General features: G+C 33.2%; 1 protein-coding gene across 1 annotated transcript in view; it reads right to left on the bottom strand.

Annotated features, from left to right (window-relative positions):
• Window positions 1-17,001, bottom strand: part of Top2b (DNA topoisomerase II beta) — a gene marked incomplete at its 5' end in the record, with an annotated part of 63,395 nt that overhangs the window by 13,504 nt on the left and 32,890 nt on the right. The window contains 17 exon segments of the mRNA XM_055599068.1: window positions 426-509; window positions 667-822; window positions 3,784-3,875; window positions 4,018-4,213; window positions 4,657-4,857; window positions 5,637-5,771; window positions 7,572-7,803; window positions 8,280-8,428; window positions 9,434-9,555; window positions 11,033-11,147; window positions 11,236-11,328; window positions 12,044-12,153; window positions 13,046-13,151; window positions 13,246-13,356; window positions 14,323-14,448; window positions 14,580-14,737; window positions 15,412-15,550. Coding sequence (XP_055455043.1) covers window positions 426-509; window positions 667-822; window positions 3,784-3,875; window positions 4,018-4,213; window positions 4,657-4,857; window positions 5,637-5,771; window positions 7,572-7,803; window positions 8,280-8,428; window positions 9,434-9,555; window positions 11,033-11,147; window positions 11,236-11,328; window positions 12,044-12,153; window positions 13,046-13,151; window positions 13,246-13,356; window positions 14,323-14,448; window positions 14,580-14,737; window positions 15,412-15,550 — 2,325 coding nt within the window.

Here is a 17,001-nt window from a genome sequence, read left to right as displayed (position 1 = left end):
CCTTACCTGTTTTCAAAAAAATGTCAAATTAAATCAATAGCACAATCAGAAGTCAGCTAAGAGATTTAAATTAATAGAAAGCATTAGAATTTATTTTCCTGTAAATTGAACTCTATAACATTTATATCCATCTACACTGGAAAGAGCTTTTCCTTATAACTTCAGAGGTAAAGCTAGCTTAATCTTAACTTGAATTATAAATACACTAACATAAAGTTAAAGAAAAATTCTAAGATAATGAAAATTTTAAAAATGTCATTATTATCTCAAAAGATTATTTTCCCAAATTTATTTTATTCATCTTTAAAACTGTTTACTCATTTAGCAGGGCTTGACTGAATTTAGGCCTTGCACATCCTAGGCCAATGCACTACACTGAGCTATATCTCCACTCTAAATATATATTTAATAGAGATTTAACATACATCCAGTTCTTCCACAAATGCTGCTAAATCTTCTTTCCACAGATCAGAAGGAGATTTCCTTTTGAGATCATTAACCTCTCGCCCCTACAATTAGAAAAAGAAAGAAGTAGTACAGTTTAACATTTAATAGTTTTTAAATGTGTAAAGGATAAATCAAAATACTTATTTTTGGAAAAAGAAAATCAAAGATATGGATAATACTGAAATAGTTCCAAATTATTTAACCCACAAAAGTGCATACTTTTGTATCTCTCTGTTTAATGAGTTCTTCAACTTTTTCTTTAGTAAGAGACCATAAAGACATATTTAAAATATAATTAAAATCAGGGCCTGAAGGAGTTCCTGAGTCAGAGGAACTATCATCATGTTGGTTTTGTGTGTCTTCCTCTTCTGCTGCCTGTAAAAAATAATAAATTTTATATTAAAGTCCATTATTATACCGTATCAGCAATTTAATTTCATTGAATATTGGGCTTAAATGCTATATTGTTAGTGCTATACCTTCAGGTGATAGGAGTTATTTAAGATTAGCATCAAGATTGCCTATAAACCCTATTTCCTATGTTTTAAAAAAAAGCTTAAGATTTTCTTAGGATATATAATAAGATCTTCAGAAGGAATAGTATATTGCATTCCTATTTGCTCAGGAATTTAGTGAAAAGTTAATTGCTTTCCTAAGTCTTGAACTGAAAAGACACTGTATCTTGAAATTATTTAGTAAAATTTTGTCATTGCATACTGTCAGACTTTTATACTGGTCAGGGAATGAACATGAAATCACTAATAAATCACTTATAAAAAGTTTTAATAGTTGTAAAAATATATATCATAAGCTACATTTATTCACTAAGGATGAATTGTAATAATAATTCCCTATTGCCATAGAGATTACTCAAATGAGAACTCAGAAAATAAGTTGACTAAAAGATTAAGTTGATGATTAGTCTCCACTAAGGTGGTAAGATTTCTCTGAACTTTTACTCAGGAAAACAATTGCAACTTAAAAAAGCCTCTTAAGGTAATACTATGTTTCAAATTACAATGAATTCAATAAAAGTAATTTTAGGTGGCATTGTCTTCAAAGGCTTAAAAACAAAAACATTAAATAAAACTGAATTAAAGTTGTTTAAGACACTCAGACAATTAAAAATTACAAAGATACGCTAACAAGCAAAAAGTTTAAAAACAAAACAGCTTTACAATTAAAAATGTTGAAATAAAATAATACCACCTACAAAGTTAGGTCTGAGTGTGCTTTGAAAATAAAATGATAAAAATTAAAAGTACAAATCAAAATGCTTCATGACAAATAAAATTATAAACTAAATTAAGTTCATAGATGAACAGTTGATAGATGATTAGTAAGTACTAGATAATGTATAATAAGACTGTTCTACAGATTTTTTTTTTTGTTTTTTTAGTTCCTCAATAAACAGTGGTTTGCTATGGAGTTATGGAACAGCTGGGTTGTTCACCCACAACAACCAGGTATTAGAGCACAATATAATCCTGCCTAGAACTCATATTTTGGAAGTCCATTTCATCTATGTTTTCATGGTCAGAAGCATTACTAGTGAACAGTCTAAGTGTGTGTGTTTCACTATTAACAAAAATGTAACTGGGGCACTTTTAGAAACTGATAAAAAGTGAACTTTTCCGTGTTGAATGATAGAATTTGCAGTATATGAAATAACTTAAAGTAGCTGTGTTTTAATTCTCTTTCTCCTTCCCACTACTCTTAGAGGCTCTGGTAAGAACCCTCCTCTTTTCATACCTGAACTCCTTACTCTCTTCAAGTGTACACTTAGCAACAATGTTGCAAAAGCATTCATAGTATTAAAGCAAGTACTGAAAGCAAGCTAGCTTTTATCCATGAATTCTACTTCTCCAGAAGGGCAATCTGAAATCAAGACACCCTTATATTTTAAAACTAAGAGAACACTGAATTCACTGGCTTAATAGGAAATTATTTTTTTAAGTTTTATTTATTTATTTTATATACAATGTTTTGTTTCCATGTACACCTTCACGCCAGAAGAGGGCACTAGATCTCATTACAAATAGTTATGAGCCAGCATGTGGTTGTTGGGAATTGAACTCTTGACCTCTGGGAAGAGCAGCCAGTGCTCTTAACCTCTGAGCTATCTCTCCAGCACTATTAGGCAGTTTTTTAAAGATATAATATAAACCAACAATGACACAGAAGTTCAAGAAGTTCAAGAAGCATAAATTGGACTTCAGCAATACAATAAATCACAGCAAGATGAAAAGAATGTGCTCCATTCATCATATTTGAAAAACTACTCATCTTGTCCTGTCCTACTTTATTAAAATAGTAGATAAGCCTATTGTATTGATGCTACATACTTTGTTTTAATTTTACTCACTTTAACATATTATATTGACTTCAAAATTGAGAAGAGCTTAATGTGAACAAAAGCAGTATTTCAATAGTTTGATGAAAAATACAATAAAATATGGTTGAAAACTCTAAACTGCAAGGAAATTAACATATCAGTTTACAGTATATCACAGTTTTAACTCTTTTAAACAATGTTTATATTAGTATCTTATATATACAAGTTTATTTCAGTATCTAAAAATATGAATCATTGCTCTTTTTAACTTTTCTACATTTTTGTTCTCAATCACAATGTTGTACTACCTTTTAAAAATTGTCTTTTTATCATCACAGTATTAAGAAACTAATTCTTGAGCAGACTCTTAAGGTTTAAATACTTCATTCACTGAATTAATAATTATCTGAAATGGACAACTTAATGATAGTGTTTCAATTTTGGACCAAAAGTCTAAACACAGGCAGAGAACTTAATGATAGTGTTTCAATTTTGGACCAAATGTCTAAACACAGGCAGAGCACATGCTTGGAGTTAGTGACTACAACAAAGACCTTTTGTCTCTCATCTTCCCAGCCCAAACCACAACTGGACCAAGCAAGTCCTGACCAGATGCCAGACTGTCATCAAAGACTGGCCAATAGAATGATTTTGAGGCTACCAGTCTGGCTCTCAAATAGTATGCATGCACCTCATAGAAAACACTATGACAAATTAAACCTCTTACTGGCAGACTCAAAGAAAAAAATCCAGGAGACCAAGCTACCTTTTCAACCATGGAGTTATTTCTAGAGGCCCTGGTGGAGACGTGTGTGTTGTGGTGGGTGTGCATTCTAAGTCCCTGGACCGTGTCTGCCCTGTGGGTTAGCAGAAGCCTTCAGGCTCCAAACAGCCAGCTTAGCACCTTTATCAGTCTAATTTCAAACTTTGGGGTTGGGGGTTTTGTTTATTTGGAGTTGCTTTCAGAGCTTCTCTGAGCGTCTTTTTCTGCAAGTGATTACCTTTTCTTGTGCTTCTTTCCACGCTTTCACTGGGTCAGATTCATAACCTCTCTGGACTAACATTTGAATCAAATCTTTCTTTGACCTATTCTCTATGTGAGGGAAAAATAAAATTAGGATCAAGAAAAGAGATCAATTTGTATTTGCTTATATTCTACTGATAAAAATGTCTTCTATTAATAAAGACTTTCCATTTTAACTATAATGCTCAAATCTTTAAAGACTATTCCTTACCTATAGTAATTTTCCCTTGTATCTTCTCTAAAATGAAACGGGCTTGATTATTAAGCTTTGTAGATTCTGCTCCCAACATTCCTACAAGCCATTCCTTCCGTAAACCATAATAACTTAATCGTAAATCAAAGAATTCTTTCAGAATGTCTTGCACAGTCTCATACTTCTTCAGACATCCCATATGATCAAAGAGTACCTACATAAAATACAAAGTTTTTTCCATAAAGTCATTAATACTGATATTTTAATTTATAATATCTACAGTACTTAAAATAACTAATATGAATATATACTACCCCTAAAACCCACTGAAACAAACCAAAATTATTAAAAACATTTCTATAAATATTCCCTTAGTAACAGGATTTGATAAATGCAATTATCAAAACGATAGGAAAGTTTAAAATACTAAAAAATTTTGAGAGACTATTTTTTTATAAGGTTTCTTAGTAGGCTGGAGTGAGAGCTCAGCAGTTAAAAGTGCATACTGTTCTTGCAGAAGAACTGCTGACTTTGGTATCCAGCACGCAGAAGAAAGAAATTAATCCCTGGGTTCTTTAGCATTCAAGCTTATTGCTGTCACTCTTGTTATGATTATCCAATGCATGAGCATTTAAAAAAGATTAACTGATATATTACCATGGAATTGCAAGTAAGAGTAGTTTGAAGTTTAAAAACTTTATGCAGTCCAGCAGCTTCTGCTTGTGCAAGTTTCTCTTCTGTCATTTTCACCACAAATTTTACAGTTGTATCAGTATGATATTCTTTGTAATCAGAAATTAGTGCTGGTGTTTTATCTGTTCCATTAAGCATAGGTTCTAGGACCTGCTCCTTGTATACCTAAAAAACATTTAAAAAGACAATAAATCTTTTTTACAATAAACTATCATGTTCTTCTTGTTAGTCACATAATCTTTTAAAAATTCTCAATTCCTACAGAGGCAAAAAGGAAAATTTTATCTTTTTTTGTTTCTGCTTGAGGGTGAGAAAAGACACACAAAGCCATGTCTCTTGTTTCAATTCACTTAACCTCCAAAGAGCACCACAAATCTAGGTATAAGGAAGACGACATTTGCTAGACTAGTAGAGTGGTATGCTCCCCATTTAGATTTATAGCAACTAATACTGATGTGAATTTACTGAGCATATTTCTATAGGCATACAATATATCTCATTCTATACCTTTTGTTTTAAAACAAACATGAACATACAATCTCTTTTTTAAAATGAATGAAAAGAAGCATTACCTAACACAGTGGTTCTCATCCTTTCTAAAGCTGAGGTGAGCCCCCCATAAAATTATTTTGTTGCTACTTCATAACTATAATTTTGCTATTATGGATCATAATGTAAAAAACAAAAATCTGTGTTTTCCAATAGTCTTAGGCTATCCCTGTGAAAGGATCATTCATCCCCCAAAGGGGTCACAACCCACAGGTTGAAAACCACTTACTGTAAAACATATTATTTTTTACATTCATTTAAAAACTTGAAAATTCAAAACATAAAATTCAAATAAATATGGAATCAAATTCAATACAGACATAGAACAAACAATTAGGTGGATTAATTGTGCCGCAAAGAATAAAGCAATGCCCTTCTCATTCAGTTATACCAACCTGTGTCCAAGTTCTAACTGGAAGTTCTGTAATCTCTACTGTGTTTCTGTCCACCACAAATATCTCACCACTGACAGCATACTGGTTCTGACCAAGTTCCTGGATGGTGCCTTTAAAGTTTTTATAGTTTGGAAGCTGCAGGGGAAACAGAATTAAGCAGAGTTTGACTTTGCTCGAGTGCCAGTATAACTTCCAAATAGCTCAGCACACGGTCTACAGATACAGCAGGTAAATATGCTGAAACTAAACTTCTCATCCTCATTTGTTGCTTGCTAAGTACCTTGATCTAAAACTCATGGCTTCTGTTAACATAATCTGAACACCACCTAATCACTTCTTATATTCTTTTTCAGTATATAGCCACAAATTCCTTCCATGTTAGCTTAATATCCTTTAAATTCAAACTCCTTTTGCTTCACACTGAATGTCTTATGGAGTTTGTCTCGATCCAACTGAACCTTCTAATCTTTTTCTAATAATTTTTCCCCTGCAAAACCACTACTTTTCTCCCATGCTCTATTTGAAGATTTTGAATGCTTACACTGTTTGCTATCACTTAAATAGTTTTAATGTTCCCCCAAAGTGTCATGTGAAAATACAATTACCATTGTAAGAAATATGAATGTGGTTTTTAGAAGTAAGGCTTTTGGTAAATGCTTAGGATTAGGCAAGGGTAGAGCCCATGACTGAATCCTAGTACCTATGTAAGAAGCAGAGAGGCCAGAATGACAGTTGTACACACACATAAACACACAGAGACGCTCCTTGTTTCTTACCATATTAAGCCTTGTGCTGCCAGAGGACTCTGCCAGCATGAAAGCCATCACTAGATGAGGCTTCTAGGCACTGAAACTCTAGAATTATGAAGTAAAATAAGCCTCTTTACCTCAAAAAAGCAGGCTACCTCCGGCATTTCATTGTGATAACAAAAAATACTATCTACAAGCTCATGACACATTCTCAGCTCCCCATTTTACACCAATATAAATTTAGTCATTGTCAAATCACAAGAGATTATTTCCTCTACTAAAATCTGTAAACAATATTGTCACTAAGAAGTTCAACACATAGCAGGGGACATTCTGTGAATACTGAGTACCTTTGATCACTGTAAATTTCAATCCCTCGTATCTTCTCCTGACAAGACATTAACTTGGGAAAACAAAGACGTAACTCTTTAACTCACTTCTTAGTACAGGCCATGTGGTACTAGGCACAAAGAAGCATATACTAATAGAACACATTAGCCCATCATTCTCAAATGTATCTAAAACTGTTTAAATCAAATACTATCATAGAAAGTTTTTTGGAGCTTGGGAATTTAGTAAGATTGTTTGTTGCATAAACATGCAGGATCTAAGTTCAAATCCCTAGTATTCACATAAAATACAAGGCATGACTGCATATACCAGTTAACCCAGCAAAGAGAGGAAGAAGCAAGCAGATACTAGGAGCTCACTGGCTAGCCAGCCTAGCTGAAATGGCCAGCTTCTAGTTCAGTGAGACACCTGGTCCCAAAATAGTAAGACACTGAACGAGAAAGGAACGAAATTCCCTCTCCTGGCTTCTACGTATATATTGAGTATATACCACATGTGTCATGATATGGAAAATTTTCACAGCTTAATACTTTGTTTTGATACAAAAACAAAGCTACATATTAGTGTCTTAAGAACACCATTCTCTATATAGTTCAAAGATTCCAAAGCCTGAAGTACAAAGTATTTTAAAATTTCAATCAAGTTTTTCTCCATAAAAATTATCTTCAGACTCATTGATTTATATCTCTCAGGTAAGCAAATATAAATCTATATCCTAATAGGATCCTGTCTATAGCAGGTCTACAATGAAAAGACTGCAATATTTTCTAAGAGGAAGAAACCTTGTCCTAATCCATTAATATTTAAGTAAACAATATAAGCCATAAAAACTTACCATGGGATGAGGGTCCAAACCTTCTAGCATCCGTCTGACATTGTTCACAATTTCTCTAGCATCATAGTTAGGCAGTTTACAAGCCCAACCAGTCCCAATGCCTTCAGCACCGTTAATCAAAACCATGGGGATTATGGGAATATACCACTCAGGCTCAACACGTTGATTATCATCATAAAGGAACTTAAGCAAGTTATCATCTACAGCTGGAAAAAGCAGCCTTGCCAGAGAACTAACAAAAGGAAATAGAAGAATATTGCTCTGAGAAGTGAACTTTATTATGACTTACATTTTAATAATTTTGACTACACACACACATAATAAAATTTACCAATATTAGTACAAAAGGCATATTTTTTCTTAAGCACAAGCCAGTATAAAAGAGCCTTTATTTACTTAGATATTTACTAACTTTAAGTGCTTTAATACTGTTAAATAACTTTGTAAGAAGTTCCAATTATTCTGGGTAAAATATCTAACCTATTTTCAGTCAAAAAAATAATGTGCGGAAAATGTGTATATTTATTACCAAGAATGCATAAAAGATTAAGACCAAAAGACTTCATGTTACTTATGATCAAACAATTAAGTGCTCACCCCGAGTATAATAACTAAACTTTTTATTACCACCATAATTCTACTAAACTTTTACTCACTATAATAAACTTCAAATTGAATTTTATGTCAATAAGCTAGAAAATTATTTACCTTAACATTGTGAAAATATAACGAGGGCTTGCAGCATCTTTACCACCATGAAGCCTAGTTCCAAATTGACCAATGGGCTGAAGCAAGTTAATGTTGTTACTGCCCACAAAATTCTGAGCCAAATTCACAATAGTCATCATCAATGCTTGCTACAGAATTTAAAACACACACAAACAAAAAAAAAAAAAAAACCAGAATATAAGATCAATATCCTAAGTCACTTGAAACTAAGCCTCAATTTGTATTAATACCTAAACTCTAAATTTTATTGCATTTTTAAAGACCTCATAAAAAGAAAACTATTGTATCATAAATAATTATCATTTGGCATGCAAATAATTACAGTTCTCAGTTGACTCCATTTATTTATTTATTTATTTATCTATCTATCTATCTATTTATTTATTTATTTATCTATCTATTTATTTATTTATTTATTTACATCATGAGCATGTAAATAAATAAATGAATAAATATTTATGTCTTCCTGGTCCCACTCTCCTTCCCTCTTCCCCCATCCCCTCTCTCTTGCTCCTCAGAAAAGGGCAGACCCCACTACCACCAACCCAGCACATCAAGTCTCATCAGAACTAAGCACATCCTCTTTCTCTGTGACATGGTAAGGCAGCCCTGCCAAAGAGAAGTGATCGAAACACAGACAACAGACAGAGTCCATGTCAAAGACAGCCCCTGCTCCCCTTACTAGGGAACCCACATGAAGACCAAGCTGTCCATTGGCTCTATCTGTATAGGGGGCCTAGGTCCAGTCCATGCATGGTCCTTGGTTGATGCTTTGGTCTCCACAAGCCCCCTTGGGCCCTGGTTAGTTGGTTCTGTTGGTCTTCTTGTGGTGCTCCTGTTCCCTCCAGGTCCTTCTATCCTTATTCCCCACTCTTCCACAAGACTCCCTGGGCTCCGTCCAATGTTTGGAGGAAAGAAACACCAACTCACCCACAAAAACTTCAACCCAAAATTTACCCTGCTTACAAGATATGTAGGGATAAAGTCAGAAAAGAGATTGAAGGAATGTCCAATTAATGCCTGGCCCAACCTAAGATTCACCCCATGAGAGAGAGCCAGCCTAGTATAACTGGCCTTGTAGTGCCTCCACCCAGCAGCAGTTTGAGTCAGCTGACTCCATTCTTAATGCTTACTTCTCCATGATGATAAGCAGACATTTCAGCAACAGATCCAGCCAGCTGTGCGACTTTTACTTCACGTTTATCATTCCTCTTGAAACAGGTAAACAAAACTTTTCGTTGGCCTGGTTTGAAGCCTATTTTTAAAAAGAGCAACTCTCCTTTTAAAATACTCTTTAAACCACTTTAAAAATATTGTCACTGCACAAATCTTAGTCTCACTTTCTTTCCCCAGATCACCTTCATGACTAACCTCTGGTAGGCCATGTAACCTACACTGTATATGATCTTCCATAAAGTTTGTTAACCATTTTTCTCTGTCATTTTTGTATGCTATAAATAAAATACAATATAACAGCAACTCTTTTAGTGGCAACAGTACATGTTTAGGAAAAGAATAAATAAATACATTTGCAGTTCCAGAAGAGTACCAATTAAAGATCTTCTAGACTTAAAGAACTGTCCAAAAGTTCTTCCACAAGAGTCTCTATTTCATCTGACTTATACCAGCAGTAACGTAAGTATTAGCAAACAGCTTGATAACTTCTATTAGTGTATCTTAAGACCCTTAACAAACACAGTACTGTAGTAGTTAAGAACATACGAAACTTTAGAATCTTGATAATCTGGATACTCATGCCATGTTAATAAGCAAATTACTAAACCTGTTCCAGTATCCTAAAAGTAATTGAAACAACCTTTCTAATAACCTCAGTCCTAAGATTATGTGAGATTATGTGCTGCCTTGCCCTACTTGCTTGAGAACAATGAACACAGCAATAACCCTATCCATATATTCTAACTAGCTGCATCTATTATTTTGAGGCTACAGCATAGGAAAAACTAAGATAAGAAAATATGACTACTTCTTTGAAATTTCATCATGTAACTAAGGAAACAAAATTACTACTGATAATAAGAGGTTCATAAGTAGCATAGAAGTTTAGGTGTCTGAGACCAATTTAGATTGAAGAAATACTTCATAGAGGAAGACAATCTCATATTAGTTATGATGGATGGACAAAGGCGCTACTTTTAAATGAAGAGCCAAGCAACACAGAGGTGAACAAATTGCTATGACTTACATAACTAGGGGTAGGGTTGTTCCAAATAGGAAATTTAGGTCTAATAAAAAGTTTCTAAATTTTTCAAGTTAAATTATTTGCAAATTATAAATTATTTAAATTAGGTTTTGTTTTGTTTATTTGTTTTGTTTTATGTTTTATTAATTTAAATTAAGTTTTATTTTAAATTAGGTTTTATTAATGAGATATTAAGACATTTAAAAAACTTATTCTCTAATAAATATTTAGACAAAATTCTATTTTACTTAATTTTCAAAATTCCAATTTTAGAAATTACTTGAATAACAAGAACAACAACAAAGCTTTAAAGATTGGCCTTAATTTTCCTGAAAAACTTAATGGAATAGTAAAGATTTCAGCTCCCACACAATGTATCTATCTCAAAAGCTTTTAAGCTCTTTTGAATCTTTTGTATTGTGAGATTTCAGATAAAAATTTTAAATGGACCATAAGTAAAAATTTAAAGTGTACACAATTAAACCATACAGAGCATGCAAAGATCAGAAAGACTTTAACATAGATTACTCACCATCCACAAGAGATGGTATAGATCTCTCGTTGTCTGAGTTTGAGAAGAGAATCAATTCCTTGTTGATGAAATCATTGTACGTCAAATGCTTTGTTGCTGTACCATATAAAAATTGCTAGGAGAAAGTTACATAGCAATACTGTCACTCTCACTGCACACATCTTAGCCTCACCTCCTTTCCCCAGATCACCTTCAGGACTAACCTCTGGTAGGCCATGTAACCTACGCTGTCTCCGATCCTCCATAAAATTTGTTAACCATTCTTTTCTGTCATCAATTTTCTTCTTACTAAATGCCTGAAGAAGTCCAAGTGAGAATGTCACATATTAAAATTAATTTCATTATAAAACTTGAATTTATAAATGGTAAATAACTATGGCAAACTAAAGTGCTTTCCCTAATTTTTAAAAAAATTTTTATTAGTATTATTATTTATTAAAATTTATTCACTTTGTATCCTGGCTGCAGTCCCTCCCTCATCTCCTTCAGTCCCACCCTCCCTCCCTCAATCCCTCCCATGTCCCTCCCCTAGGGGAGGTCCTCCTCACCTACTATCTGACCCTAGCCTATCAGGTCTCATTAGGCTATCTGGGTCCTCTTTCTTGTTGCCTAGTTAGGCCACCCTACCAGTGGGAGGTGATCAAAGAGCCAGCCACAGAGTCCATGTCAGAGACAGCCCCTATTCCCCTTATTAGGACACCCACATGGAGACTGAGCTGTCCATGAGTTACATTTGAGCAGGGGGTTTAGGTCCTCTCCATGCATGGTCTTTGGTTGATTCATCAGTCTCTGCAGGAACCCCTGAGCCCAGATTTGGTTTTCCTAATTTTTAATCAAAATTATATTTGAGCTGAGTCTATTAAAGAAACAATAAAGCCAAAAACAGAAAAAATTCACTACTTTAGGTGCTATACTTTCAAGAAAGATTTATCACACAAAACTAGCTCTAGAAGGAAACATAAATCAGGAAGGAAATAACTACAGAAATGTCTCTTTCATTAACACACTTACCAAGGTAATGGCAGCATCATCTTCAGGGCCAGCATATCTAAACAAAATGCGATGCCTTTCCATATCAGCAAAATACTCCTTTGCTTCTTTTGCTGTACTAGTACCCAATCCTGTATAATTTAATATAAAACAGGGTCACAAATAACAATCACTGTTCAAAACCATCAAATGGAAGTCATTAACCTGTTACCAACTGATCAAGCTTAAAACAAACCAAATACATGCCTCCTGACTTAACAGACAATGTAACATATTAATAATTGTTTCAGTCAAACAAATCTAATTCAAATGTGATCAGATTCTGATTTAAGTATCAGGTAATGGAAAAGAAGAAGAAAAACTTGCTACATGTTAAATGAAGCTAAAGGAGCCCAATGGGAAAAAATTTAAGATGTGGTAAATTTACAAGAACAAACAACTTCCCTAATGAATTAAAATGGGAAAATATAAAAAGGGAAATATTCAAAAAATATGAAAAAGTTACATTCAGAGATTTAAGAAACCTAAAAACCAAATATTAACTGTTTGGATCTTGACTTGGAATATTAAATATATAACATAATATAATCATGAGAAATTTTAAAATTGGCTGGATTTTTAAATATATTAAAGAATACGGATATTTGTTTAGCAACATATTAAAATAGTGACAGTTGAAATACTATGTCTAAAAGTAATTTCAAATTAACATGGGATACTAGTAAGGGCTAAATATCATGAAAATAGTAATTGTCAAAATGCATAAGCAGTCCTAATCTTATAAAATATGTGTGTGTGTATTTGTGTATGTGATGAAACAAAGTGCTAAGAAAAAATTCTGTAACTTTATTATTATTTGTAGTTTAAATTTTTTCTTACAGAATTTTCTATGAAAAAATTTCAGTCAGCAACAAACTGCTGGTTTATAATCTAAAAGACAAACATTCAAGGAATTTTTATCACTCTCATAAAATAGATTTTATAAGCAGTCATTTCATAAAACTTAAATATTAAAATACAAACCTTTGTAGTATTTTATTTTCCAGGCTTTCTGGTTTTCTATATGTTTTTTCCACTCATCAAATTCAGGAATACTATAAAAGGAAAGTTCCTGCTTATTTTTGCTTGCCTTGAATTAATTAAAAAAAAAAAAAAAAAAAGAAATTAGTTCTTCTGCTAACACTTAAGAAAACAGTTCAAAATTAAAACAATGCAAGCAGTACCTTTACAATGGGAGTAATGAATTCTTCAAGAAAACCATGCTTTAAAAGTGATGGCCAATTGTGATGAATAAAATTGATTAGCAAGCCTTTGATGTGAGAACCATCTTGATCCTAGATAAGTGCAAAGTAAAAAAATCTTAAAATTTTATAAAATATAACTACTTTTAAACAAATTTTAAAATGTATGAGTGAAGCCAAGGCAACTCCATTCAAAGTGTAGATAAGTATTCTATGAAATATTATAGATTACTGACACTTAAAATACAAGTATAGTTAACAATACACTGACTATACTTATCCTTACATAATGATTAAGTTATCATTATATGTATTATACGATGTTCCTGATTACAAAATGTTTAAAGGTAGAAAAATTCAAAGCCAACCAGTTATAATGCCACTTCACAGGGCAATGGAAGAGGAAGTCCCCTGAGTACTGGTATTTACAGGTCTTCTCATGACATGAAAGCTACAAAATTATGCTTAAATAGTACTACATGGTAACTTACTGGTGATTTTCTCACAAAGCTTTTACATTTTAAGAATAAAGTTGGTTACATATAAAGTTCTCCCTTTTCAATCTAGTTCCTTCTTGATTACTGCTAATTTAAAGTTCTCCTTGGGTTTGCACATCCTGACTTAGGGAAACATGTGCCAATAGTAACCACGAACCAAGTAAGTTAGTTTCTCATTTGCAGATGCAACCATTCCATTCCTATTTCCACACAGGCTTAGTCACTGCGATACAGCACTGTGCCTTGTTCTTTTCATACTTGCTGCACTTTAAGAACATTTGAAAACAACCAATAATATTAATACCTCCCCCAAATTAAATAATATCAAATGAGCTTTATGTGTAGGTTTCCATATAATGTGACCTCTGGAAGCATACAATAACTTTCACCTATGCTATTTCTCAAGACAATTACCAAAAGACAATCTAAAGGTCAGCTCAGTGGTAAAAACATTTGTCCTGGGTCCAGCATGTATACATGCATACATACACACATACATACATACATGAATAAGACAGTCTGAAGGTATGAACTATAAATATGTAGTAACTTTGAAACCAACCTGATCAGTCATAATCATAATCTTTCCATAACGTAAGGTTTTCAGAGATTCTGCATCATCATAACTTTTCTTGTATTGCAAACCAACTATTTTAATAATATTATTTATTTCTGCATTTTCCATAATCTACACAAAAAGAAAAAAAGAATTGAAAGTATTGCTAAGCTGCTGAAGTATATGAAAAGTGAGTCTAAACCTACATTTGAAATTTTAGCACAATGTTAATGTCATGAGTACCTGTGGGAATGAACACAAACCTGCTTATGAGATGCTTCTCGTACATTGAGAATTTTACCCCTGAGTGGAAAGACTCCATATCTGTCCCTCCCAATCACACCTAATCCAGATACAGCTAGAGATTTGGCAGAGTCTCCCTCTGTTAATATCAATGTACACTCCAGGGAATGTTTGCCACCTGAAAAATATTGTAAGTTATATATATATTAAGTTCCTTATTTAACTGATGTGAAAAATGCAGCCATAAAAATTATCACGATGATAATGAAGACTAATCGTCACCTTATATCATGCTTAATGAAGTTTAAGTTGTAAGCTTCATTTTAAATTATAAATATATTGTATTGAATTTCCAACCTCTTAAAATAATAATAAATAGTACATGAAGCAATTTCTCCCTTCTTCCTCCCTTCTTCTTCTCTATATATTTATGATGCATGTGAACTCATGCAGAGTCCACAGCAGGCCATGAGCTGTTGTCCTCTATTTCTCTTCACCTTACTAATAACCTTAAGGCAATCTTTCACTGAACCAGAAGCTCACAGTTTCAGCTAGGCTGACTGGCCAGCAAACTCTCAGGATCAACTTGTATCTGTACCCAAGCTCTGTCCTACAGTGCTGGGCCTAAAGGCACACACAACCATGCCCAGCTTTGTACATGGGTATCGGGTATTCAAACTTAGGTCTTCACACTTATACTGCCTGCACTCTTACTCAACTGAGCCATCTCCCTAGCCCCACATGAAGCAATTTTAATTATACTCTGAACAGAAAACCATAGTATAAATGAAATTTTTCCGTAACTGAATAAAGGTTAAACTTAAAATCTTTAAAACTTGATTTGAATCTTACCAGCATCATTGGCATCATCCAGTTTGGGAATGCCTTTGATTTTACTGTACTTTACTGATGAACACTTCTTATTCAGCTGAGTCTGGGCCTTAAATTTCACCCAGTTCAATATGCTTTCTACAATGCCACAATTAGAAGCCTTAAAAGAAAAAAATCAAAGGTTAGTGGTGTATAAAATAGTTCATAAGTTCACCTAAAATTTATAGAAATGTCTATGATTGCTGGAATCCAAGAAGTTTGAAGACAACATTTATGATTATAAGACATCCTAGTAAATTTTATTTAATGACAGTAAAACTGTATTTGAGCTAATTACTCAGGCAACTATGTATACAATGATATACAGTACTGAAAGACAAGCATGAGAAAATCCTGTTATAATAAACTTCATGAATATGGAAGGCTCTAATAAGGCTCTTAGTACAAGTTATAATAGTAAAATATCCTATTAATTTACTAATTGACAAATTCAGAGATTGACATCTCCAATAGCCTCCGATATAAAATGTGAATCCTAAAACCCTGAGGAAAAAAATACTGGTATGAAAATGACATTAGGATAACTCAGAAATTCATGCAAAGGCCTCATTCTGCTAACAAATAAACACTTCACCCAGCCCCGTATTAATAATTTGCAATGAACTGGTATATAAGATGACTAGCTGTTTCCCTAAAAAAAGCTAAGTATCTTCAATCCCATGTCTTAAAAGATTTTTTTTTAAAGTATTTAGTGATGTGGTTTTAGGCATACAGTTTTCTAGCCATTTTAGTGAAGGGAAAAAAAAAAAAAAAAAAGAAACCTGTGCCAAATCTAGATATAACTCACCTAAATGAAACAATACAGTATCTATAACCAAATCGCTCTGTAAAAGCAACTGATATGATTACAGACGGTTGTACAGACGGTTGTGTAATGTGAGCTCAGAATTCATTATAAAGTATTCTATAGGTTTCAAACCTAGAACCTAAAAAGCAACTTCACTTTTATTTCTTAGATCCTACCTTTGAAAACCTAATACGGGGATTTAAAAAACACATTCTCCATAGCAACTGTACTCTATTCTCCTACCATATTATAAACTTCCAAAGGAGGAGGGCAGAAGGGGGGAGCAACCACACACATACACACAAATGGACAGACAGACACTTTTGGCTAGTTGATTACATGATTACATTCCCACTGCCAAACAACTTTAAAGGTACACCTCATAGCTATTTAGTAAATGTTTAACTGGTGGTATTACTAACCAGGTAGCTCTATGAAATCCTAAGTGCTGTATAACACATTACAAGGAGCCAATGGTGACTATAAAATGCAGTCGCAAATCAAAGATTTATTATTTACTTGTATCCTCATTTTAGAAAAAATTTAAACCAAAATAACTATTTGTAAATTCAAATCAATTTGTAGTAATATAGAAAATTCTGTATTTTGTATATATGTATGTTATATATCAGTAGAATAATCTGAAAAAAGAGTAGAAAGATAAAAACAGAAGGCTGTGAGGCTCTGCATATCTGTCAATGGAAAGCTGGACCTTTGCAACAGCCAGCACAAAGCTAACACACTTAGCAATGTAATTCTCTACT

This window comes from Psammomys obesus, unplaced genomic scaffold, assembly GCF_907164565.1.
Source record: "Psammomys obesus unplaced genomic scaffold, mPsaObe1.curated_primary_1811, whole genome shotgun sequence".
NCBI lineage: Eukaryota > Metazoa > Chordata > Mammalia > Rodentia > Muridae > Psammomys > Psammomys obesus.
The sequence above is the reverse complement of the archived record's forward strand: the minus strand, read 5'-3'. Positions and strand labels throughout refer to the sequence as shown.